At 53.9% G+C, this 27,297-nt stretch overlaps 1 protein-coding gene across 13 annotated transcripts in view; it reads right to left on the reverse strand.

Moving 5' to 3' along the window:
* Positions 1-27,297, reverse strand: part of SH3RF3 (SH3 domain containing ring finger 3) — a 260,049-nt gene that overhangs the window by 75,129 nt on the left and 157,623 nt on the right. For all 13 annotated transcript variants that reach the window (XM_073790913.1, XM_073790920.1, XM_073790911.1 and 10 more), the window contains one exon: positions 14,430-14,689. In XM_073790913.1, the coding sequence (XP_073647014.1) occupies positions 14,430-14,689 (260 nt within the window). The remainder of the gene's footprint in view (positions 1-14,429; positions 14,690-27,297) is intronic.

Here is a 27,297-nt window from a genome sequence, read left to right on the forward strand (position 1 = left end):
TGGAAGGTGCTAGTCTGCTTCTGGGACGCGGGAACGGGGCCAGCTGGGCCGGCTCTGGGAAGGCCGCGGAGCTCTCCGGAGTCGCCCCACCCCGAGTGCTAGGGTCCCCAGGTCTCCAGAGCCATCCACGGCCCTGTCTCCTGCGGCAGCAAAGAAGTATCTGCGGCACTTTGGACAAGGGACAGGGCCAGGCCCCGACGCTGTCCAGGGAGGGCCCCACATCTCCCCTGCCCCCAGCGGGCTGCCTGTGGTTCTGAAGCCGACGACACAGCCCAGTGCCATTCTGACTGAAATCCCACCCCCAGGCCAGCACGGGCCTTGCTCGCAGTGCCACGTGTCCTGCTCTTGGTTGTGCCCATGTTTTCCATCAACAGGGTGCCACACCCATCGTGGAAACAGCCCCCACCCCGAGCTCTGCTAGGACCTCACCAGGCAGACACCCACGATCAGCTCGTACCCAAGCGACTCCCAGAAAACAGGGGCTTTCTCTCCTCGACCAGCCTGACACACAGCCATCAGACTCACACTTCAGCCCCGTCCTCCTGGCCCGAAAGGGCAGCCACAGACAGTGTGCCCGCACCCACTGCCCCGGGGAGTGGCCGGGGTCCTGTGCTGGTGGGCAAAAAGCACGGACTCTTGGCGGCCGCGGCCCCAGCACCTGCGTCTCTGAACACCCGCGGTATCTGAAAACTGCAGCCCCGCCGGCCCTGCCCTGTCCATCTCAAGTGGGAGCCACACCCCAAAACCAGGGTGATGAGTCCAAACAGAGGCATGGCAGGTTCCCCCGACACCATGTCCCAGTCCAGGACCACACTTCCCGCATCTCTGTGGACCTTCTGACCCCGAGGGGGGCTGCTCTAGGGTGTGGGGATGTGATCCCCCAGGAGCAAGGGTGGCTGTGTGATGGGGTCGAGCCACACACGTCAGCGGTTAGGAGCGAGGGGACAGAAGGTGCACCCCAAATCGTGTCTCTGTGGCATGAGGATTAATTTATTATGATGATTATATATATAAATATGATTCACTTATGATTCTAAGGCCCAAAAGACTCAGGAAGAGCGTTCCCCTAACTGCCTAAAAGAATGTAGATGGAGGACCTGTTCCAGGAAGGGGGAGTCACCACAGGTAACTGTAGTAAAAACTGCTGAAACTTCTGTGTCCACGGTTCCTGTCTGGCCCAGCAAACACGCATTCACCAAACGTTTGCTTTTCTGTCTCCACGTGAATTGCCTCCCTCCCGCTCTGAGTCCCAAACTCCCATCCCTGACATACTCCTTCGTCTCGAGCTGAGGATGGGATTTAAGGTGAGGGCTTCCACCACTGGGGGAGTTCGTTTTCCTGGGTCTCTCCCATGCGCACGCTTTAAAATTTTTCTTATTTCCTCCTGTTGATCCGTCGCCTGTCAATTTAATTCTCAGATGTGCCAGAAGGACCTGAAGGGAGAGGACAACGTCTTCCCCCCGACAGGAGACACCCCAGGAAAGAGGCGTCGGGGGCTAAGGCGGTGGATGAGCCCCACCAAGAGGGGGGCCCAGGGCTCCCAGATAGGCGTGCTCAGGACTCTCGCAGGGGCAGCCGAGCCGGGGTGCCGGGGGTGGGGGGGCACACACCCCCTTCTCTTCACTGGCACCGCAGTCCCCTATCCCCGCCAGCCCTGTTTGCGCTTGTAGCCCCGACTGGGAGCCGTCTCCTCCCTGGACCTTGGTGAGCATTTCCGGGAGTTCATTTCTCCCTCGCCTGCTGTCCCCTCACACGTGTGCTGCTTTACCTGCCCCCACATGGAGCCCCTCCCCCCGCCTCGTATTCATGCTGGTGCAGGTGCCGGCACCTTGTAAGCGGCCTGCGCCCACCCGCAGCTGCCCCCACGGCCAGAGGGAGGGTCTGGCACAGGCAGGGCTCCGTCTCAACCCCAAGCCCCCAGAGGAGCCTGGCTGCAGAACGGCCGGACCGGACCTCTGGGTGGCGCTCACGTCTCCAGGCAAGAAGCCGGCCTCTGGACGACGCAAACTCCCCCAGGGCTGAGACACGGTTAACGGGCTTTGACTCAGTTAAATGAGGGAGGATTAAAGCGCTGAGCTTTCACTTCTTTACAGATTCTTCTGGACTCAGCCCCCGAGAAGCTGCGGCAGCAGGTCCTGTTCCTTTGCCATCTCATCCAATGCCATCATCTTTTCACTGAAGCAGGAAGGCCTGTTACCTCAGTAGAATTTAGAGCGTAACATTAATTTCTTTAAAATGGCTTCGGAGGAGGTCAGGCCAAAAGGCAGAGACGAGAAGCCAGAACAGCCCTCTGGCTCCAGGCTGTGTCCGGGCTGCTTTCGGCTTCGTCCCGTAGGACAACCTTGCCTTGAATGTACATTTCCAACAGGCCTCTGCTTGTTTTCTGTAGAACAAATGTGGAGCTATCACAAATTATTAGATTAAATGCAATGCGTTCACATGAAATCTCTGTAAAATCTGGTATCCTTCGGAAAGGGTCTGGAACGGAACATGAAAGATAAACACGTCATTATCTACTCAGGTGTGCCAAGCTCATGTGCTTCTGAATAGTTTTTTAAACAAAACAGATGGGTAGAAATCACCTCATCCAACCAGAAAGGCAGCAGCAGGCCCGTCAGTTCCATACGGGAGGGGCTTTGTCAAGGGGATGCAGGATTTTGGAGGGTCACTTAGGAATCTACGCTATTATTTCCATTAGCCCCGACGGGCAGCCCTGCAAGCTCTCAGGGAGACTGGGATTTCCTTCCTGAACTGTGTGTGCTTCTTCAGACAGGCTGCTTCCAGGAAATGTGAGATGACACCCAGCCTGGGCACCGGCTCGGAGATGCAGGTTCAGAGGCCGCTGCCCGCTGCACGCAGCCCAGACCCGGCTTGGCAGCTCCGCCCTGAAAAGGGCCCTGCCTGGCTTCCATCCGGTCCTAAATTTCTCTAAGGAGCCGCCATCATGACCGCATGCCTGGTTGTCGTTATCACATTAAAACGATTGGGAAAGGATGGAGATTTGGAAGAAGCCGAGGTGTCAGAATCCAGGTGAACTCAGCTCAACCAGGGGCTCGAGGCGGCCCTTCCCTGGGCTGCCGATCTAACCAGGGAGGAAATGGCCCACCTGGGAGACAGGGTCACAGGACTGGAGAGTTGCGGCATCCACTTCACCCTTCTTGAGCAGTCCTAGCAACAGAGGGTGTGCGGAAAGTGTAACTAGAGCTGCTCTAGTGCCAAAGGGTGGGGTGAGTTACCCATGGGTTATGGGTTAGTTTATCTTCTACGACTCGACTCTTGGGGCCGTTTCTACTGCCAGCTGCTGGTGGGCGAGTGACCCTGACGCCCAAGGAGACGGGAGGAACCCCCAAGTGAACCGGCAGGACGTGGGGGACTGAGGGGGGAGGAGAAGTGGAGGCCAGACAGGGTCGGCGCCCCTGAGGCCGGGGAGATCAGGAGACGTAGGCAGGAGGGGCCTCCGAGAGGAACAGGACAGGAGAGGAGGGCGATCGCCTGGCCCACTTGAGCCCAGGGAGCCTGCTGGGCTCCCAGGTGAGGTCTGCTGCCCTCTGAGACCAGGGGTGGGGGGCACGCCTGGGCCCCTTCTGTTCCTTGAGCCTAAGCCCCACCCCTGACACCCCCAGGAACTTTTCCAGCCCTGTGGGTCCTGAGTACTGGCCCCACCCACCACCCAAACCTCCTCCTTGCTTAGGCCCCGCCCTCCACAGCCAAGGCCTTCGCCCCCCTCCCCCTTTTTTTTTCTTTTCCCTCCTCCTCTTTTTTACTATTGTGGTACTGTGGTACCTTCCGGTTGTTGATTCATCTATATTTTTATTTTTATATCCTTTCTAGCATATCTGTTAGTTTCCTAGTCTAATTTTATTTTTTACTTTGTTATTGTTCTTTTTTTCTTTTTCTTTTTTTTTGCCGCCCCAGGCAGCTTTTGGGATCTTGGTTCATGAGCTGAGGGTCAGGCGAAGCTCCTGCAGTGGGAGCTCCCAGTCCAAACCACTGGACTAACAGAGAACCTCAGGCCTCAGGGACTACTCATCAGAGTGAGGTCTCACAGAGGTCCTCATCTCAGCATCAAGACCCAGCTCTACCCAACAGCCTACAAACTCCAGTGTTGGAAGCCTCAGGCCAAACAACCAGGAAGGCAGGAACACAATCCCACTCATAAAAAAATAAAAAAGAGACAGCAAAAAACTATGTCACAGATGAAGGACCAAGGTAAAACCTACATGACCAATTAAATGAGGAGGAAATAGGCCACCTACCTGACAAAGAATTCAGAGTAATGATAGTAAAGATGATCCAGAATCCCGGAAATACAATGGAGGCATGGACTGAGAAAATACAAGAAATGTTTAACAAAGATCTAGAACTAAAGAATAAACAAACAGAGATGAACAACACAATAATTGAAGTGAAAAATACACTGGAAGGAATCAATAACAGAATAACTGAGGGAGAAGAACGAATAAGTGAGCTGGAAGAAAGAATGGTGGAAATAACTGCTGAGGAGCAGAATAAAGAAAAAAGAATGAAAAGAATTGAGGACAGTCTCAGAGACCTCTAGGACAACACTAAATGCACCAACACTTGAATTATAGGGGTCCCAGAAAAAGAAGGGAAAAAGAAAGGGTCTGAGAAAATATTTGAAGAGATTATAGCTGAAAACTTCCCTAACATGGGAAAGGAAATAGTCACCCAAGTCCAGGAAGCACAGAAAGTCCCATACAGGATAAACCCTTGGAAAAACACACCAAGACACATACTAATCAAACTAACAAAAATTAAATTCAAAGAAAAAACATTAAAAGCAGCAAGGGAAAAACAAAAAATAACATTCAAAGGAATCCCCATAAGGTTATCAGCTGATTTTTCAGCAGAAACTCTGCAGGCCAGAAGGGAGTGGCAGGATATACTCAAAGTGATGAAAGAGAAAAACCTACAACCAAGATTACTCCACCCAGCAAGGCTCTCATTAAGATTCGACAGAGAAATCAAAAGCTTTTCAGACAAGCAAAAGCTAAGAGAATTCAGCACCACCAAACCAGCTTTACAACAAATGCTAAAGAAACTTCTCTAAGTGGGAAACACAAGAGAAGAAAAAGACCCACAAAAACAAACCCAAAACAGTTAAGAAAATGGTAATAGGAACATACATATCAATAATAACCTTGAATGTAAATGAATTAAATGCCCAACCAAAAGACATAGACTGGCTGAATGGATACAAAAACAAGACCCATATATATGCTGTCTACAAGAGGCCCACCTCAGACCTAGGGACACATACAGACTGAAAGTGAAGGGATGGAAGAAGATATTCCATGCAAATGGAAATCAAAAGAAAGCTGGAGTGGCAGTACTTGTATCAGATAAAATAGACTTTAAAATAAAGACTGTTACAAGAGAGAAGGAGGGACACTACGTAATGATCAAAGGATCAATCCAAGAGAAGGTATAACAATTATAAATGTTTATGCACCCAACATAGGAGCACCTCAATACATAAAGCAAATGCTAGCCACCATGAAAGGAGAAATCGACAGTAACACAATAGTAGTAGGGGACTTTAACACCCCACTTACACCAATGGAAGATCATCCAAACAGAAAAGAAATAAGGAAACACAAGCTTTAAATGACACAATAGACCAGACAGATTTAATTGATATTAATAGAACATTCCACCCAAAAGTGGCAGGATACACATTCTTCTCAAGTGCACACGGAACATTCTCCAGGACAGATCACATCTTGGGTCACAAATCAAGCCTCGGAAAATTTAAGAAAATTGATATCGTATTAAGCATCTTTTCTGACAACAACGCTATGAGACTGGAAATCAATTACAGGAAAAAAACTATAAAAAACACAAATACATGGAGACTAACCAGTGCACTACTAAATAACCAAGAGATCACTGAAGAAATCAAAGAAGAAATTAAAAAATACATGGAAACAAGTGGCAACAAAAACACGATGATCCAAAACCTATGGGACGCAGCAAAAGCAGTTCTAAGAGGGAAGTTTAGAGCAATTCAACCTCACCTCAAGAAACAAGAAAAATCTCAAAGAAACAATCTAACTGTACACTTAAAACAACTAGAGAAAGAAGAACAAAGAAAACCCAAAGTCAGTAGAAGGAAAGAAATCATAAAGATCAGAGCAGAAATAAATGAAATAGAAATGAAGAAAACAATAGCAAAGATCAATAAAACTAAATGCTGGTTCTTTGAGAAGATAAACAAAATTGATAAACCCTTAGCCAGACTCATCAAGAAAAAAAAGGGAGAGGATGCAAATCAATAAAATTCAAAATGAAAAAGGAGAAATCATAACTGACACCACAGAAATACAAAGGATTATAAGAGACTACTACAAGCAATGCTATGCCAATAAAATGGACAACCACAAAGAAATGGACAAATTCTTGGAAAGGTACAATTTTCCAAGACTGAACCAGGAAGAAATAAAAAATATAAACAGACCTGTCACAAGTAATGAAATTGAAACTGTAATTAAAAATCTTCCAACAAACAAAAGTCCAGGACCAGATGGCTTCACAGGTGAATTCTATCAAACAGTTAGAGAAGAGCTAACACCTATCCTTTTCAAACTCTTCCAAAAAATTGCAGAGGAAGGAACACTCCCAAACTCATTCTACGAGGCCACCCTCACCCTGATACCAAAACCAGAAAAAGATACCACAAAAAAGAAAATTATAGACCAATATCACTGATGAACATAGATGCAAAAATCCTGAACAAAATACTAGCAAACAGAATCCAACAGCACATTAAAAGGATCATACACCACGATCAAGTGGGGTTTAACCCAGGGATGCAAGGATTCTTCGATATATGCAAATCAATCAATGTGATACACCATGTTAACAAATTAAGGAATAAAAACCACATGATCATCTCCATAGATGCAGAAAAAGCTTTGGACAAAATTCAACACCCATGTATGATAAAAACTCTCCAGAAAATGGGGATAGAGGGAACCTACCTCAACATAATAAAGGCCATATACGACAAACCCACAGCAAGCATCATACTCAATGGTGAAACACCGAAAGCATTTCCACTAAGATCAGGAACAAGACAAGGATGTCCACTCTTGCCACTCTTAAAGATTTGTGCTCAGAAAACTATGAAACACTGATGAAAGAAATCAAAGATGACATAAACAGATGGAGAGATATCCCATGTTCTTGGATTGGAAGAATCAACACTGTGAAAATGACTCTACCACCCAAAGCAACCTACAGATTCAATGCAATCCCTATCACACTACCACTGGCATTCTTCACAGAATTAGAACAAAAACTTTTACAATTCGTGTGGAAACACAAAAGACCCTGAATAGCCAAAGCAATCTTGAGATTGCTGACTCCATTTGCATGAGAGACTGGAAAAAAATCTCCCGTGTCTTTATGAGGACACAGTGATCACGGAAGGCGGCACCAGTGGTGGAATTCCGCACAAGAGAATCCAACCTGAGGTGGGATCACCCGTGGCCCCTCGGACACACTGGACATCCACCTTACACACCACCGGCGAGCTCTCGTGGCTGCCCTGGGTGTCCAGGTGTGAAATCCACCCCCATCCTGATTAGTTACAGTAACTTCTGCCCTCTGGGGAGAGCTACAGAACAGCTATTACAGGTGATTCACAAATTCTTTTCCATTTCTAGAGTTTATTGCTATTTTAAAAATGAATTTTGGTTTATTGTTTTGCAGCAGAAACCCAACTTCTGACTGGAATAGTTTTCTTGGGCGCCATCCATCCTTCATGTTAAATGTCAGGTGTGAAACTGACAACTTAAAAAAACCCTTTCTACCCGTGTTTCTTGGTGGACAAATGAAATGGAGCGTCCGGCGAGGAGATGAACATGTACCATTTCACAAACAGAAAGCCAGCTAACCTGGCTTCATCTCGAGTAGCCTACGCGTCTTGATTTGGCGACATTAAGTGTCCTTTTTCTGAAACTGCAAAATCAAATCTCCTTTTAATTTTTCCTTAGAAGCCTTGGGGATACAAGTTTTACATCTGTATCTATCCCACTAGTCTATGGGATCTGGCCTTCAATGAACTGTCACATCCCTAAGAATGATCTCTAATAGTCTTGTCCAAATACCTGTGCGAAGTATGCATGAGATTAACTCACTTCCTGCCTCCAAACCCCGGGGTGGGAGACGCCATCGTGCCATCTTACTGATCGGGAAAGCGCGGCAGGGGGCGCTCGCCGAGTCCCCACGGCAGGCTGCCTCGTCCCAGCCTCACCTCCGTACTCACTCATCCATTTGCGCCTTCTTTCTCCAAATGCAGGTCTCACCTGTCCTGTAGTCGTTATGGCTCCTGCTTCCTCCCCCATCCCCCGCTGCACCCTGCACACCTGGGCACCCAGCAGGAGAAGCTGCCCATCAGGGCCCAGGAGAGGGTGTGGGCCCTCACTGGGCAACAGGGCCTGGCTTTACCCCCAGTGGTTACTAGCTGCCTGACCTTGGACCCTCATGTGCACATCTGTGCCCGGAAGGGCTCACCAGCACCGCACCAAGCTGAGACCCAGAAGTAGCTGGATTGAATCTCAGCCCAGGACAAAGGTCAAAGGGAGTAAAAGGAGAAGTGGGGGTGGCCAGGCCTTCCCGGGAGAGAGCAAAGGAGAAGGTCCCAGGCTGCCTCTGAGCTCTCTGCTGCCCCAGGAGGCCCCGTACCGTCCCACTCAGGGCCTGTGCCCTTGTCACAGGGAGGGACGCTCCAGTGGCATATCCCCTCCACAAAGAAGCTGCCTGTAAAACCTCTGATGTCGCTGTTTTGACAGCTGGGATTCGTGCTTTCAGGATGGGCTCATTTTCTGCCTGAAGATGACTCACCCACCACATGCCGGCTCTCCTCCTCCCACAGAGGGCAGTCCGGCCACAGGGAGTTGAGGGGAAGGCCTGAAGTCGCCGGGGCTCCAGCGGCCCAGGGCATTCAGCAAAGGGCCCTCCGCCCTGCCAGGGCGCCAACCCCAGCGCCGGTGCAGGCTGCCCAGCACGCGTGTCCCCAGGAGGGCGCAGGCTTCCATCGACCACAGCTGACCGGATGACCGCCAGACTTCTCAGCGACTCATTCATGAAGCGGACGGGGTTCCCAAAGCCCTTGAGAACGTGCCACCTGGGCCGTGGGCTCAGCGGAGCTTCACGCGTAATCTGATTCCACTGCAGCCACACCTGAGGTGCAGCACTGATCGCGGGGCTCCCCGTGTCTGGGCCTGCCCTCCCCCAGGAGATCAGCGCGAGGACGGGGCCTGCAGTGGACTCCAGTCCTGGTGCGGTCAGACCCAGCCCACTCCCCCCTGGGTTTAAGGTCTGCAGGACGCCTCCCCACCCCCGCTGGTGATCATGCGGGAAAGCACTGCCTGTCTCAAAGCTGGAAACACGCTGGCAGCGACCGATACGTGGTTACAGAGCGACGGCAGCCCCCTCCCAGTCCACACGATAGAAACAGCACGGGCAACGGCCCGCTTAGTGCGGTGAGGCTTGGCGGGGGAAACAAATTCACAAACCAGCGGTTCTTCGCTTTAGGAAAAGCTGCCTGGTTGTTCTCAAAGCTTCATCTTCAAGATTTCTTCAGATTGCACATTCCTGAGTTTCCACTAAACGTATCATTGTAACCCTCCTATGGTATATACACACACTTTTAATCGGGGGGTGTGGTTACTAAAGGGCCGTTCCCCCGCACACCCATTTCCACGAGGTCCCGACGGCAGGCAGGTCCGCCCGCTACCGTCCTGGCTGTCAGCCCAAACCCGTCCCCCAGAGACTCAGCCACAAAGGCCACACCTTGTGAGTGGGCTCGGCCGAGCGGTTCACTACTGCGGGCCCCCTACAGCTGCACTCGAGTCGTGCGGAACCGGAAGGCAGACACTCCAGCTCACAGCCCCCTTTCCTGGGCTGACCTCAGGGCCTCCTGCCAGCAGTTACCCTGGACTTGCCACCCCTCAGCTCCTGGACGAGCCAAAAACACCGGAGGTCACGGCCTCATGGGGATGGGGAGGCCACCAAAGTCAGCGCCCTGGATCCCAGACGGCACTGAGACTGGAGTTAGGCTGGCTCCACTGCCAGTGCTCTGGGACCCCAGGCAAGTGGCAGCACCTCTGAGCCTCAGGAGGACCACCCAAAATGAACATTTCAACGCAGACACCTTTAGAGGCTCTTTCCAGTTCCAATGTGCCACTACTTTGCGAAACGGAGACTCGCTCATCCATCAGCAGAAAGTTAACTTTCTCCTGGCCCGTAAAGTAAAGAACTTCCCACAAGTCACAGGAGTGAAACTCTCCTGGCAGCAGTTTTTCTGACACTTGTCAGTCAACAAATGTCACCAGGCCTTCTATGCACTCAGCACCCTCCAGGATCTGCCAGTCAGAGCCCTGAGACTATCTGAAATAAGTTCTAAATCAGGACTGAGCACAAAACAACAGATGCCCCCAAATACGCAGACCCCTCCTGTGTGCTGGACCTGCCGACCTCCTGCTGCGCCTCCTACTCTGTCTAAAAGCACGCTGGTCCAAACCCACTAAGCTGGTTTCATAACGCATGATGGGTGTTTCTAACTTGGGGCCACAAGGAAGACCCTCAGCATGCTGGTGCCACGGAGAGCACGGCCAGAGTCAGGCTCCAGCAGGAGGTCAGCGGGAAGGCGGGGACACAGGGGCGGAGGGTGCGGTGAGGGCCCCTGGTCAGGCCTGGCCCCACCATGCCCCCGCCGGGCAGCCGCGCTGACGTGAGCCGCCTGCCCCCCCCAGTGGCTCTGGGGCTCCCCAACTTCAGGCCACCTCCTCTGGCCTGTGCTCGGGCTACAGCTCCCAGGAGGCCTCCCAGTCCCAAGGCGCCCCTGCTCCCCGGCCTCAGGTCCGTCGACCAGTGCCCAGAGCTCTGCCTGGCCCGGCGCCTGCCGTGTGACAGACAAGCGAGTGGGGAGTGACGTCCAGCTGGCCGGTCAGGAGGGCTCTAGCGCCAGATGCTCTCGGCTGCAGGGTGACCGCGAGCTGCTTCCACCTTCCTGGGGGCCCAGGACTCCCCTTTCTGGTGAGTTTCCCTGGAGTCACCCCAAGGGATAAGGATCCCCGCCACCTGGTGCTAATGTGCTCATAAAACCTCAAAGACAGGAAACAGCCGCTGAGGGACATGAGAGGTGAAATCTGGTAGTTGTTTCAAGCACAAAATAGATTTTCTAAGTGCAAAAGCGTTAACTGAAATCCTACGGAGCACCTTCTTAAAAGGCTTCCAAGATTTGGTTCCTACTCTGCGATTTCTGGGTGCCACAAAGATGACCCCAAAAGCAGGATCCCTCCTTCAGAAGCACTAGATCCAAGTCCTTCAACGGGAAGATATGACTCCCACCCGCTGCACTTTGCCAAGATGAAACCTCCCTGTCTCCACTCCCGGGGCCTCCCCCACGCCCTGGGGCCTCTAATCTTTCCACCCCTGGGGGCTGGGGGATCCCGCACTGATGGCTGCCCCGAGGGTCTGCTTCAGACTGGCAGCTTCGAAGTACTTGTACTTCCAGGTCTCCTTGGAAGCACCGGCCCCTCCCATCCAGGGCCAACCCAGGCAGACCCATCCCCAAGCAGAACAGATGCCTGGTTGGGCCAAGGGACCCAGGTTCCGGGAGAGTCTGCAGTGCTGGATCAGAACCAGCCCCCCCAGGCCCCCCGCCCACCCCCGGCTCCACACTCCGCCCTGCATTCCCTCAACCCTGTGGGCTGCAGGGCCGTGGTCACGGGCTCACTGCAGCCCCCAGAGCTGCTCTGTGCCAGCGGCCCGGCTGCAGGGCAGGCCCTGCAGGGAGCGGGTGCGACCAGGCCGGGGAGCGGGGGCGGGCGTGCGGGAAGAGCGCTGGGAGAGCAGCTGGGGGGTGCACACGCTGGCTCAGGGCCCTCCTGCCGCACGTGAGTCTCTCTGACCCCCACCCCCCGAGGCTGAGCAGGGCCCACGTGCAGGGCCCGCCTGGAGCAGGGCTGACAGGCCCGACCCCCAGGGGCATAGCTAGCGATGCCCGCCTGCCAGGGACCCCCAGCAGCACCTCCACACGCAGGGCTGCCGCGCTCGGAGGGCCGGATGGGATTTCAGCGGAGCTCGGCACCGGGAATGCAGGCGCTGAGGTTCGGGTCTCTGCGGACGGTGCAGGTGGAGCTCACTGCCTTTTCTTGAGGAAAATTCAGTAACAGAAACAGCCTGGAGAATACTGCCAATTATCTTAAAAAGCCTTTTGCCGTAACTAAACACGTGTGCATCTACGATGGGCTCACCCAGGGACAGATGGGAAGCAGCCCGCTGCGCTCTCAGTGGGTGAAATCTGTGGCTCTGGTCTCAGGGGGCAGGGGCAGCCCAGGGTCCCGCGGGCAGGCCCCTGGCGCCCAGCTTGCCCCGGCTTCCCTCCAACGGCCGCCGCCAACCCTGCTGCCAGAAACGACAGCTGCGGCGCTTTGCACTTCACTCTAAATTGGGAAAAATTCACCTGGGGGTGCAGGAGGGAGAACACCCACAGGCGCCTTTTCACACCACTGCTTCTCGCTGTGTCTGACAGGTGAGAAAAGCAAGCCACACAGACGACGTGCTTGTCTCCCGGCTTTGACGCTGCCGGTCACGGCTGCACCTGCGGACACCTGCCCACTTCCTGCCACCAGATCCAAGTCACCTCTGCCGAGAGCGCGGCGGGAACCCCACACCCCCAGCTCGGCTGGCACGGGCTGCTGCATGGCCGACCCGGAGCCGCCTGAGCTGAGGTGACGCGGCTGTTCCTCGTTAGGCGGGAGCTGCTGGCAGAGCGCGGGCCTCGAGCGAAGCCAAGTGCCCCTAAGAGCGGAGCCAGCGACCACGGAGGAGGGCGGAGGGGTATCACTCCCCACGAGGCCCCCAAACACCCGACCCCGCTCAGGCAGCAGCCCCGTCTCTTTCACAAACTAGAAGGGGGGAACTTGCGGCCAAGAACCAGAACCGGTCACGGAGCTGGCACGGCTCTTCCCTTTCTGAGTCAGAGGTCCCAGGGAGCTTGTCTTCCAGGAAGGTCGTCCAAGGGAGAGGGTGGGACCACCCGCCCTCCTGGGGGGACCCGGCTATGTCTCCCGCCCAGGCAGCGAGGTGGAAAGAGTGGACCACGACGGGTGATCTTCAAGCAGACGTGGACGCAAAACACAGAGCAAGGAGTCCCTTCATGCCCAGCCACCTGCCCGTCTCAGGACGAGGCAGCCGTCAGGGCCGAGACGGAGGCCTCTCCCTCTCCGGGGAGCGTAGGGAGAGCATCCCTCTGGACCAGGGGACAGGCGGTGAGGAAGCCTGAGCCTTTCTGCGAGGTGCCTGGGCCCCGAGGGCACGGGGTGGTGAGGGGTGGATGTGCCTCTGGGGTCCCAGGCAGACAGCCTGAGCCATCTGGATTGGGTACCGTCCCCAAGGGAGAGGAGAGGCTGCCGGCTAGGTCGAGGGGCACACTCTAATCAAAGGCTGGCTTTACAGTGAAAGGTTTGAAAACATCCACAGACCGTGGCAAAGCCAAGAGAGAGAACAAGCCACTTCGAGAGCAAGGCCAATAAAGGGAGTGGCCCCTGCCGGAGACCCAGCCCCCCCCCCAGCACAGCCCGGGCAGCGCGGAGGCCTGACCACCCGACACGTCTCATTGGCTTTGAATGTGAAAAAGGTGAAACAGCTCATCAACAACTTTTTTATGCAGATTACGTGTTGAAATGACAATGTTTCTGGATACTGGGTCTAATAGATTATATCAATAAAATGAATTTCATGTTTTATCTTATTTTTAAATTGTTTTAACTTTCAAAAATGTGACTTATTGGAAGATTATAAGTTACATACGTGGCTTGAATTATGGTGGCTGGGTGGCTCACCTGATGTCTAGCTGGTGGCAGCTGAGGCAAGCTGCCTGGACTCGGATTTCGTTCTGAAATCAGCCCCACTTCCTTCGCTGTTAAAGAAGAGCTGAAATGCCGTCCACACCCACTAGGAGGCTGGCCGCCTCCTCTGGCTGCTGCCCCGTGGCCGAGCGGGTTGTGCACTGCACGAGGACAGCACGTCGAGGGGGAAGGCCCTGCTCACGCAGCACGCGAGTAGATCCGTGGATTTGTTCTTAGAGATCCTGGCACTTGGCAGAAGGTGTCTAGGCCCAGCAAAGTGAGTAGTTTACAATGACTTTGCAACAGGAGGAACGAAGCATCTCGAGGGGGCGCTTTTTCTCATGTGTGAGAAAACTAGCTGGGCTCCGGTCATCCCTCCCCAAACTGCGGCCACTGGAGTGCCACCGCTTTGCTGGCTTGGCCTCCCTCTGTGTCACGCGCCTGGTGCCCGCACGCGAGCCTTAATTTACAAAACGGGATAGGCGTCTGGTGCCCAAGAGGGTCAACAACCAGCTGGGCCTGGGCCGCCCAGGGTGGGCCACTTACCCTTTCGCTTCTCCTCTCGTCGGGTCTACCTCCTGCACTGGTGGGGCTGGGTGCCGACCGGCCGCCGGCAGGGCCCGCTCCGGCCTCCCCGTGGAGGTGGACGGCGCTGACGTTAGGAGGAGTGACGGCCGAGGCTGCCGACGAGAGCGGGATGGCTGGCCGGGGGCTGTGCTGTGGGGACCCGATGGCGGGCAGGCTCTGGGCGCGCAGGGGCGACACTGCGGCGGTGGGCCGGCCCTGCACCTGGGCCGGGTGGGCAGCTGGGAGAGAGGAGCGGAGAGAGCAGGGGCAGGTGAGTCTGCAGCCGGCAGCGTGGGGGCCACGGCCCGCCCTCCCGCCCACACCTCTGCTGAGTCTCCAGCCCCAGCCACAGCCGCAGGCGGGGCAAGGAGGCCTCTGGGCAGCCGGCTGCCCCGCCTCACCAGGAGCCGGGAGGCGGCCTCTGAGGCTGCCGCAGACGAGGCCCTTCCCAGTTTCTCCGGTCTTTGAACTGGTGTTCTATGCTGTAAGGAACCAGTACGCTCAGGAGGGTTTCAGAACCACCCTGTTCGGCCCTTCGTAGACCTGAAGCCCGTGCAGGAGCCCAGAAGAGGCCCAGGGAGGCCCTGGGCTGCTGGGCTCCGCTGCGCGTGAGAGGACCTCTGTGGACAGCGCCGCCCCGGTCGGCCTCCACCCGCAAGTGGAGCGGCCCAGCCCTCGGCCACCGCGCCCGCTGCTCCAGCTGGCAGAGTGGGGGCGGTTGTGTGAGGATCCACGGACCGATGGCTCACCGTCTGCCTCCCCACTCCAGCGTAAGCTCCACGGGTGGGACTTTCGTGACTAATGCACTAACGTGTTCCAAACAACTGGAACAGTGCCTGGCATGTAGTACATGCTTAATAAAATTCGTTCGGAATGAACGAGTCTTTGAGAAAGGAGAACCCTGGCTAAAACATCTCTACAGATTTCCCAGAACTGAACGGCTGGAGAAGAAAACAATACTCCATGAGAGAGAGGCATGGCTCACAGCACAGACTGGTGGCAGGGTCGGAATCCACGGCCCTTTGGTACAATTCACCCTCAACTTCACCCGCCCAGCAGGACCCAGACACACGCGGCCGACCCGTCGCCCTGCTGGGCCTGCTGGTCAGCGACGTCAAAGCAGGCGTGGGCTGCTTGAGGACGAGCGTGGACACGCCGTTACTCCCAGTCTCTGCCCCTCCTCTCCTCTCTATCCCATTGTTTCAGTAGCTCTGGAGCCCCCAGATCCCGCTACCCCACACGGGTCCACTCTGCCTCCCAGGACCAAGGTCCAGTGGTGCTTTAAAGAGAGCAGGTGAATGAGTAAGTGACCTACCTTATTGTCCACTCTGTCCTTGCCTTACTCTCAGGCTATCACTTCCCACTTCATGGATGGAACGAACGCTGGAGATTCCCCCAGCGTCAGGGCAACCTCTGTCCAGACCCAGCCCCTCAGCCTCCAGGGTGCAGGGTCCCACGGGGCGACCCTTCACCCTCACTGACACCTCCCACACCCCGTCTCTCCTGTCCTCGACTCCGCCCCTCCTATAACTGACTAACCCCCTCCTGTCTACCGGCACCTCCTTTCCTGCTGCCTTGACGCCTAGGTGCTCGGAACAGTGTCCACATGGCCCTTCCTTCCTTGTCACTCAACTCTCTGACGGGCCTGTGTTTGGTGTCTGCTTGTCCTCTGAGGCTTCACAGTTACGGCAAGTTCAGGTTTGCATTTGTGGCTGTGATTCCGACTCACACGAGGGCCCATCTTCCGTCTGGGGGACCCCACCGTGATCATCCTCGAGGATTCTCTCTCCCAGCCTCTGCTCTCTGCTTCTGAAAGTCGTGTTAGAAGTCGTCTGAAGCTCGGCGTCCACCCCGTGTATACTTTCTTCTTGCTTCGCCTCTGCTCCATCTCTGGACTAGCTCCTCTGTGGGGCTTCCGGTGTGGCCAAGTCCATCTCAGCTGTGTCCAGTCCAAAGCGTGTGTCCCCCACAGAGGTTTCGTATTTAAATATATGTTTCCTTTCCAAAGTTTCAAGTTGCTTCTGTCCTATCCAGTGGTTTCTGATTCACATCCATCTACCTGCTGTTTTAATTTTCTTCTTCATAATACTATTTTTTCTTCCTTTTGGTGGGATGGACATTATTCCTTCTTTTTCCTCTTGGAGGAGCTGAAATGTGCCGATTTCAAAGCCTTCTTAGGTTCTCCTGCCCGTTCTTCAGGCTGCTGGCCTCTGTGATGCAGGACTTTCCCACGAACTGAGTGCAGGCTCGCCCTGAGCGTTGAGTGTCTCGCTGCCCTGTTTCCTCTCCTTTATCCCCTCCTGCAGTTTTGTTGCTGCTTCTGCCTGGTCTCTGGGACCTCCCCTCAGAACCAGGTGTAATCGGGTGGCTTGAGTCTGGTCCTGCAGGAAAGGTGAAGATCTAGCCCTCAGGCCAGAGCCAGACTCCAACTCCAGGTGGGGCTCCATTCCCTCCCTCATCCCAGGCAGGGGCTCAGTACTGACCACTCCCAGGAGGGGGCTCAGCCCTTAGACCAGTGCACCTGGCCTGGATCCCTGACGCCCTCCAGAGGCTGCCTGTCCGTGTTCTCCTGCAGGAGGGGAAAGCTGGCCACCACCACCTGCTTCATCCCGGAACCCAGGAGGCCAGCGTATCAACTCTCTTGTGTTCCATTCGTTTACATCCAGAGTATCAAGAACCAACCAACCTCTCTGTGTTCAGAGCAGAGGGGGGTGGGATTTCCACATGAATCACTCTCCCAGGCTTCCAGGAGTCCTCCACTCACTTCTGTCTCCTGAAATACGGTTTCTCACCCCATCGTTCCATCAAATGTATCTGGACAAGATCACTTACGACTCCCCTGTCACCAAACTTAATGGACACTTTTCTGTTTTCAGAAAAAGTATCTATTAATCTAGCCATTTGTCTTCACACCAATATCACACTGATTACTGTGGCTTTTTAATATGTCTTGAAATCAGTGTTAAGCTTTCCAACTTTTTCTTTTCAAGGTTGTTTTGACTATTCTAGGTCCTCTGCATGCCTGTATGAATCTGGGAACCAGATTGTCAATTTCTACCAAAAAGTTGGGTGAGATCTTGATTGGTATTCCATGGAAGCTATAGGTCAGTTTTTGGCGAATAAACACCTTAACAATACTGCTTTCTCACTCCTGAATAAAGTATACTTCTCTACTTATTGAAGACTTCTTTCTTTCTTTACTTTGCAATATTTTGGAGTGTTCATTGTGCTGGTCTTACTCATCTTTTGTCAGATTTATTCCTAAGTAATTTATATTTTTGATGCTATTAAAATTGGTATCATTTTTTAAATGTCAATTTCCAATTATTCATTGCTGGTGTAGAGAAACAAAACTGACTTTTGTATATTGATCTTGTATCCTGTAACCTTGCTGAAACTAATTCACTGTCTCTAAAAAAGTCTTTGTCTGTGTCTGAGTGTGTGTGACTGTGGATTCCTTAAGGTTCTCTATGTACAAGTTCACGTCATCTCAGACACAGATGGTCTTCCTCTTTCCTCTCCCATCTCCACACCTCTTCCTCTGCCTTGACTAACTGCTCTGGCTAGAACTTAACAGCACAATGTTGAATAGAACTGGTAAGAATGGACATCCCTAACTGGACCCTGATCCTGGGGAAAGCTTTCAGTTTTGGGGTTTTTCTTAATTAATTTTATGTATTTTTGGCTGTGTTTGGTCTTCGTTGCTGCACCTGGGCTTCCTCTAGTTGCGGCGAGCTGTGGCTTCTCTTGTTGCAGAGCACAGGCTCTAGGTGCGCGGGCTTCAGTAGTTGTGGCGCATGGGCTTAGTTGCTCTGCGGTGGCATGTGGGATCTTCCCAGACCCGGGCTCAAACCGGTGTCCCCTGCATTGGCAGGTGGATTCTTAATCTCTGTGCCACCAGGGAAGTCCCAGCTTTTAGTTTCTCACCATTAAGTCTGAGGTTAGCTGTGGGTTTTCACAGATACCCTTTATCAGGCTGAGAAGCTCACTTCTCTTTTCTCATTTTCTGAGAGTTTTAATGTGCAGACGTGGACAGCGCAGCAAAAAAACTTGAGTCATTTGACGCACGTCTTTGTTCTGAATCCTACTCTAATTTATGTTGGATTTTGTCAAAATTTTTTTCCACATCTACTGAAATGATCATGTTATGTTCATTTTTGAGTTTGTTAATACGCTGAATTGTATTGACTGTCAAACATTAATCAAAGCTTAAGTTCCTGGGATAAACTCTACTTGATCAGGATGTATTATCCTTTTTACTTATCGCTGTATTTGACTTGCTAAAATTTTGCTGAGAATTTTTACACCTATGTTTTGAGTGATATTGGTCTGTAGTTTTACTTTTTAATGTCTTTGCCTGGTTTTGTTATGAGGGTAATGCTGGCTTCATAGAAAGAGTCAGGAAGCATTCTCTCTTCTTTTCAATTTTCTGGAAGAGTTTCCCTAGAATTGTTATAATTTCTTCCTTAACCAATAGGTATACTTCATCAATACAGCCACTTAGGCCTGCAGTTTTCTTTGTGAAAGGTTTTAAACTAATTCAATTTCTTTAATAAATAGAGGTCTATCCAGGTTTTTTAGTTCACCTTATCAATTTGTGTCTTTTAAGAAATATATCCATTCTAATTTGTTAAGTTTATTGGCATAAAGTTTTTTAAAATAATAATCCCTTATCATTCTGTAGGATCTGCAGTGATGTCAGTTTTATTATCCGTGGTATTGATAATTTGTGTATCTCTCTTTATTCTTTATCCAGCTGTCTAGAGGTTTATCAGTTCTTAATCAGTTTGGATCCTGACTCCGTCCATCACCTGTTAGTCAGGCAGCCTCAGGCAGGTCACTTCATACTTCTGAACCTATTTTCTCTTTTGTAAAACAAAGAAAATAGAATCTACCCTGATGGGTTGTTTTTAGTATTTAAGATTGTAGTCTGTGTGCGACGCACACATCTCACTTAGGGGCAACAGCTCAGTATTCACTAATTCAGTGCTCATGGAAACCTTATAGAACACCATAAAACCACAGAGACTGCGAGTAATGGGATCAACTGTGTGGCCTTCTAATTTTAACTGATTTATGGTTTTATATTTAAAGTATTAAAATCTGTTTTCTGTTCACAGCATATGGTTGGGCCTTGTCTTTTTTTTTCGTAACAAGCTCTGAATTCTCCTTGAGGCTATTCAGATGATTCGTATTTAATGTGATTATTTACATGATTAGGTATAAACCTACATTTCACTACAGGTTTTCTATCTGACCCATGTACTTTGTTCCCGTTCCCCTCTTTTTACACCTTCTTTTGGATTAATGGAAGTTTCTGTGGTTCTATTTGATCGCCTCTGTTAGCCTGTTTGCTGAAACTCTTTGCTTTGACGTTTAGTGGTTGCCCGCGTCTCTAGTTTATGGTCACCTACCTACACGTCCTCACGCAGCACACGAGTAGACAAGACTCCCGACAGTGTGCATGGCGCTTCTGGGGCTCCCCTCCCACCCTCTGTGCATCTGCTACCACATACTTCACTTTTATATACATTTTTAATCCCAAACTGCACTATTTCTATTTTTGTTTAAAGTCAGTTTTATTTTAAAGATTTTTAAATAGTAAGGGAAAAATCGGATGCATTTATCCACGTAGTTACCGTTTCTACTGCTCCTCATTCCTTCGTATAGACCCATTGCCAACTGGTGTCACTTCCCTTCTTCCTAAAGAACGCTGTTCAACATTTTTCATAGTGTGGGTCCATTGGTGATGAAATCTTTTAGCTTTACTGTGTCTGAATGATTCTTTATTTTGCTTTCATTTATGAGAGATTTTGTTTGCTTTTTGGCTGCACTGGGTCTTCGTTACAGCACGCAGGCTTCTCTAGTTGTGGCACACAGGCTTAGCTGCCCCTCGGCGTGTGGGACCTTAGTTCCCCAACCAGGGATCGAACCCCTGTCCCCTGTATTGGAAGGCAGATTCTTAACCACTGGACCACCAGGGAAGTCCCGCTTTCATTTATGAAAGATACTTTTACTGCGTATAGGATCCTAACTTGACAGATTCATTTCTTTCATGATTTATTTAGTTTCCTACTGTCTTCTCACCTGCAGAATTCCTGACAAGAAATCCACCTTCATCCTTATTTTTTCCTACTTCACATGTATTTTTTTCTCTTGCTACCTTTAAGGTTTTCTTCATCACAGATTGTGAACGGTTTGATGATAATTTGCCTTGGTGTAGTTTTCTCCACGTTCCTTGTGCTTGGGATTCGCCAGCTGTCACTGATTTGTGAGTTTATAGTTTTCATCAAATTCAGAACAACTTTGGTCATTATTTCTTCAAATAATTTTTCTGTCCCACCCTTTTCTCCTTTAGTTTGGGGACTCCAGTTAGAAATATATTTGGCCACTTGAAGTTGCCCCATTGCTCACTGATGCTCTTTTAATTTAAAACAATTCTCTTTTATCTCTGTTTCATTTTTCATGGTTTCTATCACTATACCGTCAAGTTTTCACTAATATTTTCTTAGCAACGTCTAACCTGCTGTTAATGCCATCCAGGGTATTCTTGATCTCACACGTGTAGTTATTTCTTAAAGTTTGGTTTTGGTCTTTAAAGTATCTTCCATGTTTCTGCTTACCTTTCTGAGCATAGTGAATGCAATTATAACATCTGTGTTAATATCTTTGTCTGCTAATTCAAACGTCTGTGTCAGTTCTGAGTCAGCTTTCATTGACTGGTTGGTTGATCTCGTTGCGGTGGGGCATGTTTTCCTGCTCCTCCCCACGCCCAGTGCTTCTTTACTGCCATCAGACACAGGTGGGACGGGAGCGGTGCTGCCACTACCAGGCAAGATTCCTCTGCACGGACGGCCCGGTGCCCTGGGAGCCGGCTGGCGGGAACAGGCACCTTCCAGCTGCGTATCTGCAGACACTGAGAGTGAGGACCCTTCCTGTCACCGTGCTCCTGGCTCCGTGCGTTCCTCACACACACCTGCCTATTAGTTCTCAGCGTCCTGGTCCAGGGATGCTCTGTACCCGCTGGGCTTTTCTCTCTGTGCAGATCCCTCCCCACTGGGGCTCGGTCACCCAGACCCTCGTCTCCACACCACCCCTCCAGGGCACCTGCTGGGCACCTTCGCTCCCCTCGCCATGCCAACGCCTGGCCTTCTCTCCAGGCAGTGAGCTGGGATCCTCCTGTTTGTTCTCGTCTGTCATGGATCACTGTCCTTAGTTTTCTAGTATCTAGTGTCTCACAAACCACTGTTGTATATATTTGTCTGTTTTTTCAGTTGTTTCTGATGGGAAGGTAAATCCTGACCTCATTACTTTATCTTAGCTGTGAGCAGAAGTCTAGCTTTATCCTTTGGATACAAAAATCTGATCACATCTATTATTTAAAACCCTTCAGGAGCCCTGCTGCCCTCAGGATAAAAGCTGAGGTTCCCTGACACAGGGGAAGAGAGCCGTCCAGCTCTGCTCCCTCCTGCACTGGGCCGCTCAGGTCCTCAGGCCCCGGCCCTTGGCTGGCTCCAGCCCCTCCCACGCTCCACCACTCACCCCTGCACGCTCAGCTCCACCGCTTTAAGACCTAAAGTAAACTTTGCCTCTGCAGAGAACCGTCACCGACACGCAGCTTCTCCTGCCTACCTCCGTCTCAGTCACATCAAATTAGGTCAAGTCACCCCACGTAGAAACCACGGTCTCTCTCCTCTCCCCGCTCCGCCTGCTCATCCCTCTGCTGGACTCCCTTTCTGCTTTGTCGGCCCACATACTTCCTCTCAGTCCTTTAAGAAGCAAGGCAGCATCACCTCTGGAAGACGGTTCACAGGCCCCTCTGCAGCTGCTCCCACTTCCTCCCTGGTCTGAGTGAGGTACCCTCCCACTCCGTGCGCCTTAGTACCTGCCAGGCCTCCACCCCAGTGCTTTTCAAATTCCACTGTAAGCGTGTGTTTCCTCGTCCTCCTCTCTGAGTGGGGGCAGAAACGGGTTTCTGGTTCTTCTCTGTATGTCTGGGCCCCAGCAGAGGCCCCGGGTGCCCAGCTCTCCTCCAGTGCTTTTTGCTGATGAGTGAATGGCCGTACAGGGCTCTTACCCCCCGGTGCCATGGCCAGTGCAATCGGGCCTTTGTTCAACTGCCTGACTTTGGCTCGGGCTGAGAACACTGACGAGGGCCGCTCAGGTGCCTGGGCTGGGGTTTGCAGAAATGGGCAATCACTGCAGTGAGCAATCCACTGCCTGTGCTGTCAGCAGTGCGTTCTGCCCTCCAGATGCAGAGTGAAGTGCAGAGTGCCGTGGGAACTCCGTGGCATTTAATTACTGAAGTGATGGGGGGGCCTCCCGTAGCCTGGCTGTGGCAGCACAAGCACGGGGACAAGCCCTGGGCTGGAACGCGCTGGGGAAGCCGTTAAACCATCCTGCACCTCGCTCTTCCCACACGTAAAATTAAACAGATGGAAGAGCACGCCTGTCACCCGTGGTGGTTACCATGGTGATCGAGGACAGACACGCAGTGTTGTTCTGCCCTGGCCGTGCCAATTTCTTTTATTCTGCTCTCATTCTGTTCCATAAATGAGACGGGCAGGTCACGTTCTGCTTTGAATTGGGGAGGGTGCTGTAACGGCGGGGCACGGAAAGGCCACTGCAGGGCACCTGGTGCAGAGCCAGGGCAGCCGTGCTGGAGGCCCGCCCCAGCCTCTCGGGGTCACCAGGCACAGGGAAATGCGTGAGGCGGGCTGGGTGAGTGGATGAGAGGCTCACAGGCAGAAGGGAGCTGGCTTGGGACGCGGGCTGCCCAGAACCTGCTCGGGTGCTCCCAGGGCCTAGGAGACCAGCATCTCGGTGCACGTCTCACCAGCCATGGAGCAGCAGTCAGGGAGTTCCCGGGCTCACTTGATCATTAGGCGCTCAGTGGCTGCATCACAGCAAGAGGCTAAAATAAACACCATCAGCTGCTCTAAGCCAGGGCCAGCTGGAAGGTAGCGGCTGGGGCAAGAGGTCTGGCACAGATAATACTCCTGCAGAGACTCCTTTAGGACACAGACAGCTGGCTCTTCCCCAGGGCCCCGGAGGCCAGCTGCAAGAACAGACCTTACTTTTCATTAATTTAAGCAAAACCCACATATGAAGGACTATAGGCATTTACAGGGTCCCTGGGATGGCAGATCAGTCTTGGAGGCTCTACACCAGGGAAGTGCCAAGCCCACCCATGAGGCTTCCTTGTCACAGATCCCACTGCTGCTTGGGAACACCACCCAGCACGAGGCTGGACACCAGGCACCAGAAGTAGGCCCTGCACCTACGGACGACTGGGCACTGGGCACAGGAAGTCCACCCTGCACCCACGGACGACCAGGCCCTGGGCACAGGAAGTCCACCCTGCACCCACGGACGACCGGGCACTGGGCACAGGAAGTCCACCCTGCACCCATGGATGACCAGGAACTGGGCACAGGAAGTCCACCCTGCACCCACGGACGACCAGGCACTGGGCACAGGAAGTCCACTCTGCACCCACGGACGACCAGGCACTGGGCACAGGAAGTCCACCCTGCACCCACGGACGACCAGGCACTGGGCACAGGAAGTCCACCCTGCACCCATGGACGACCAGGCACTGGGCACAGGAAGTCCACCCTGCACCCACTATGACCGGGCACTGGGCACAGGAAGTCCACCCTGCACCCACGGACGACCGGGCACTGGGCACAGGAAGTCCACCCTGCACCCACGGACGACCAGGCACTGGGCACAGGAAGTCCACCCTGCACCCACGGACGACCAGGCACTGGGCACAGGAAGTCCACCCTGCACGCATGGATGACCAGGCACTGGGCACAGGAAGTCCACCCTGCACCCACGGACGACCAGTCACTGGGCACAGGAAGTCCACCCTGCACCCACGGACGACCAGGCACTGGGCACAGGAAGTCCACCCTGTACCCACTATGACCAGGCACTGGGCACAGGAAGTCCACCCTGCACCCACGGACGACCAGGCACTGGGCACAGGAAGTCCACCCTGTACCCACTATGACCAGGCACTGGGCACAGGAAGTCCACCCTGCACGCATGGACGACCAGGCACTGGGCACAGGAAGTCCACCCTGTACCCACTATGACCAGGCACTGGGCACAGGAAGTCCACCCTGCACCCACGGACGACCAGGCACTGGGCACAGGAAGTCCACCCTGTACCCACTATGACCAGGCACTGGGCACAGGAAGTCCACCCTGCACCCCTGGACGACCAGGCACTGGGCACAGGAAGTCCACCCTGCACCCACGGACGACCAGGCACTGGGCACAGGAAGTCCACTCTGCACCCACGGACGACCAGGCACTGGGCACAGGAAGTCCACTCTGCACCCACGGACGACCAGGCACTGGGCACAGGAAGTCCACCCTGCACCCATGGACGACCAGGCACTGGGCACAGGAAGTCCACCCTGCACCCACTATGACCGGGCACTGGGCACAGGAAGTCCACCCTGCACCCACGGACGACCGGGCACTGGGCACAGGAAGTCCACCCTGCACCCACGGACGACCAGGCACTGGGCACAGGAAGTCCACCCTGCACCCACGGACGACCAGGCACTGGGCACAGGAAGTCCACCCTGCACGCATGGACGACCAGGCACTGGGCACAGGAAGTCCACCCTGCACCCACGGACGACCAGTCACTGGGCACAGGAAGTCCACCCTGCACCCACGGACGACCAGGCACTGGGCACAGGAAGTCCACCCTGTACCCACTATGACCAGGCACTGGGCACAGGAAGTCCACCCTGCACGCATGGACGACCAGGCACTGGGCACAGGAAGTCCACCCTGTACCCACTATGACCAGGCACTGGGCACAGGAAGTCCACCCTGCACCCACGGACGACCAGGCACTGGGCACAGGAAGTCCACCCTGTACCCACTATGACCAGGCACTGGGCACAGGAAGTCCACCCTGCACGCATGGACGACCAGGCACTGGGCACAGGAAGTCCACCCTGCACCCACGGACGACCAGGCACTGGGCACAGGAAGTCCACTCTGCACCCACGGACGACCAGGCACTGGGCACAGGAAGTCCACCCTGCACCCATGGACGACCAGGCACTGGGCACAGGAAGTCCACCCTGCACCCACTATGACCGGGCACTGGGCACAGGAAGTCCACCCTGCACCCACGGACGACCGGGCACTGGGCACAGGAAGTCCACCCTGCACGCATGGACGACCAGGCACTGGGCACAGGAAGTCCACCCTGCACGCACGGACGACCAGGCACTGGGCACAGGAAGTCCACCCTGCACCCACGGACGACCAGGCACTGGGCACAGGAAGTCCACCCTGCACCCATGGACGACCAGTCACTGGGCACAGGAGGTCCACCCTGTACCCACGGACGACCAGGCACTGGGCACAGGAAGTCCACCCTGCACCCACGGACGACCAGTCACTGGGCACAGGAGGTCCACCCTGTACCCACGGACGACCAGGCACTGGGCACAGGAAGTCCACCCTGCACCCATGGATGACCAGGTACTGGGCACAGGAAGTCCACCCTGCACCCACTATGACCGGGCACTGGGCACAGGAAGTCCACCCTGCACCCACTATGACCGGGCACTGGGCACAGGAAGTCCACTCTGCACCCACTATGACCCGGCACTGGGCACAGGAAGTCCACCCTGGTCCCCTGAAAAGCTGGGTGTTTCACCACCACCTTCACCCCCAAAAGGGACCCAGAGGCCCCTCAAGTTTTGTCCTCTGAAAGGAAGCCACATTCAGGATGTCTGTCCAGAGTCCAGGCCGGTGGCAGCACCTCACCCGCCAGGCATGGACGAGCAGCACCGCCCCCACCGTGGCGAGGGGGGATTCACACACGGACGGGAGCCCCACATCTGGAGGCCGGTCCAGGTCAGCCAGGGCCACAGTGGACCAGCGCCCACGACACCCCTCAGAGCCACAGGCCAACCTTCCCCCGTAAGCCAGACCCCTCTGGGCGCCTCTAGGTCAGGGGACGGCACCGGCAAACTGCACTAGCAGCCCTGCCCCTCCCAGCTCTTCCACGTGGCCCCTGTGCCCCCTAATAGCTCATTATTTTGTCCCAGTTCTGCAACCCCAGCCCTGGGGCCAGACCACTGTCACCTCTCACCTGGACAGCAGCACCTCGCCAGTCCCCAAGCCAACTCTTCCTCCCCACTGTGCCCAGGGACGTCTGGTAAAGCGTCACCTCTTGTTCAGAAGCCCTGGGGGTTCCCGCGGCCTGGACTAGAGTTTGGCCCTGACCGCTGGTAATGAATCACATTCGCCTTGCTGACTCCGTGCCCTGCGCGCTCCAGGGCTGTCCTCTGACAGGACGGTACCAGCGGCTGCGCTGAGCACGCGCCACGCCCGCCGGGGGCACGTCCTCGCACACCATCCCGGTAGGAGGGGCCCCAGCGCAGGACCCCCGCTGCCCCCCAGCACTTCAACCCGCCCTGCTTGCTGCCCTCACTGCACCGCTCCATCTGGAGGACAAGGACACGCTTCTCGCACTTCTGTGCCTTTGTTCCCTCCCCCCTGCCTGGGTGCTACAGGCAGCTCTGCCTAGGACCGACCCCTCACCAGCCTCGTCACAGCGCCCGCACCCCCCCGCCCCCGCCACTGGCCCCGCCGCCCTAAGGGCCAGTCCCAGGGCTGAGAGCAGGGCTGGCTCTGAAACGCTGGGCTTCCCGCCAGCGCTCAGCAATGCGTCCCGACAATGGGGGGCGGGGGGCGCCCGGACACCCGCCCCCCTCGTGTCCCTTGGCCGCGACTGGGAGGGACTGTGGCCCCACTGTGCTGAGTGTCGTCTGGGCTTCTCACACCAAGGAGATGCTTTCTG

This window comes from Tursiops truncatus, chromosome 14 (genome assembly GCF_011762595.2).
Source record: "Tursiops truncatus isolate mTurTru1 chromosome 14, mTurTru1.mat.Y, whole genome shotgun sequence".
NCBI classification, from domain to species: Eukaryota; Metazoa; Chordata; class Mammalia; order Artiodactyla; family Delphinidae; genus Tursiops; species Tursiops truncatus.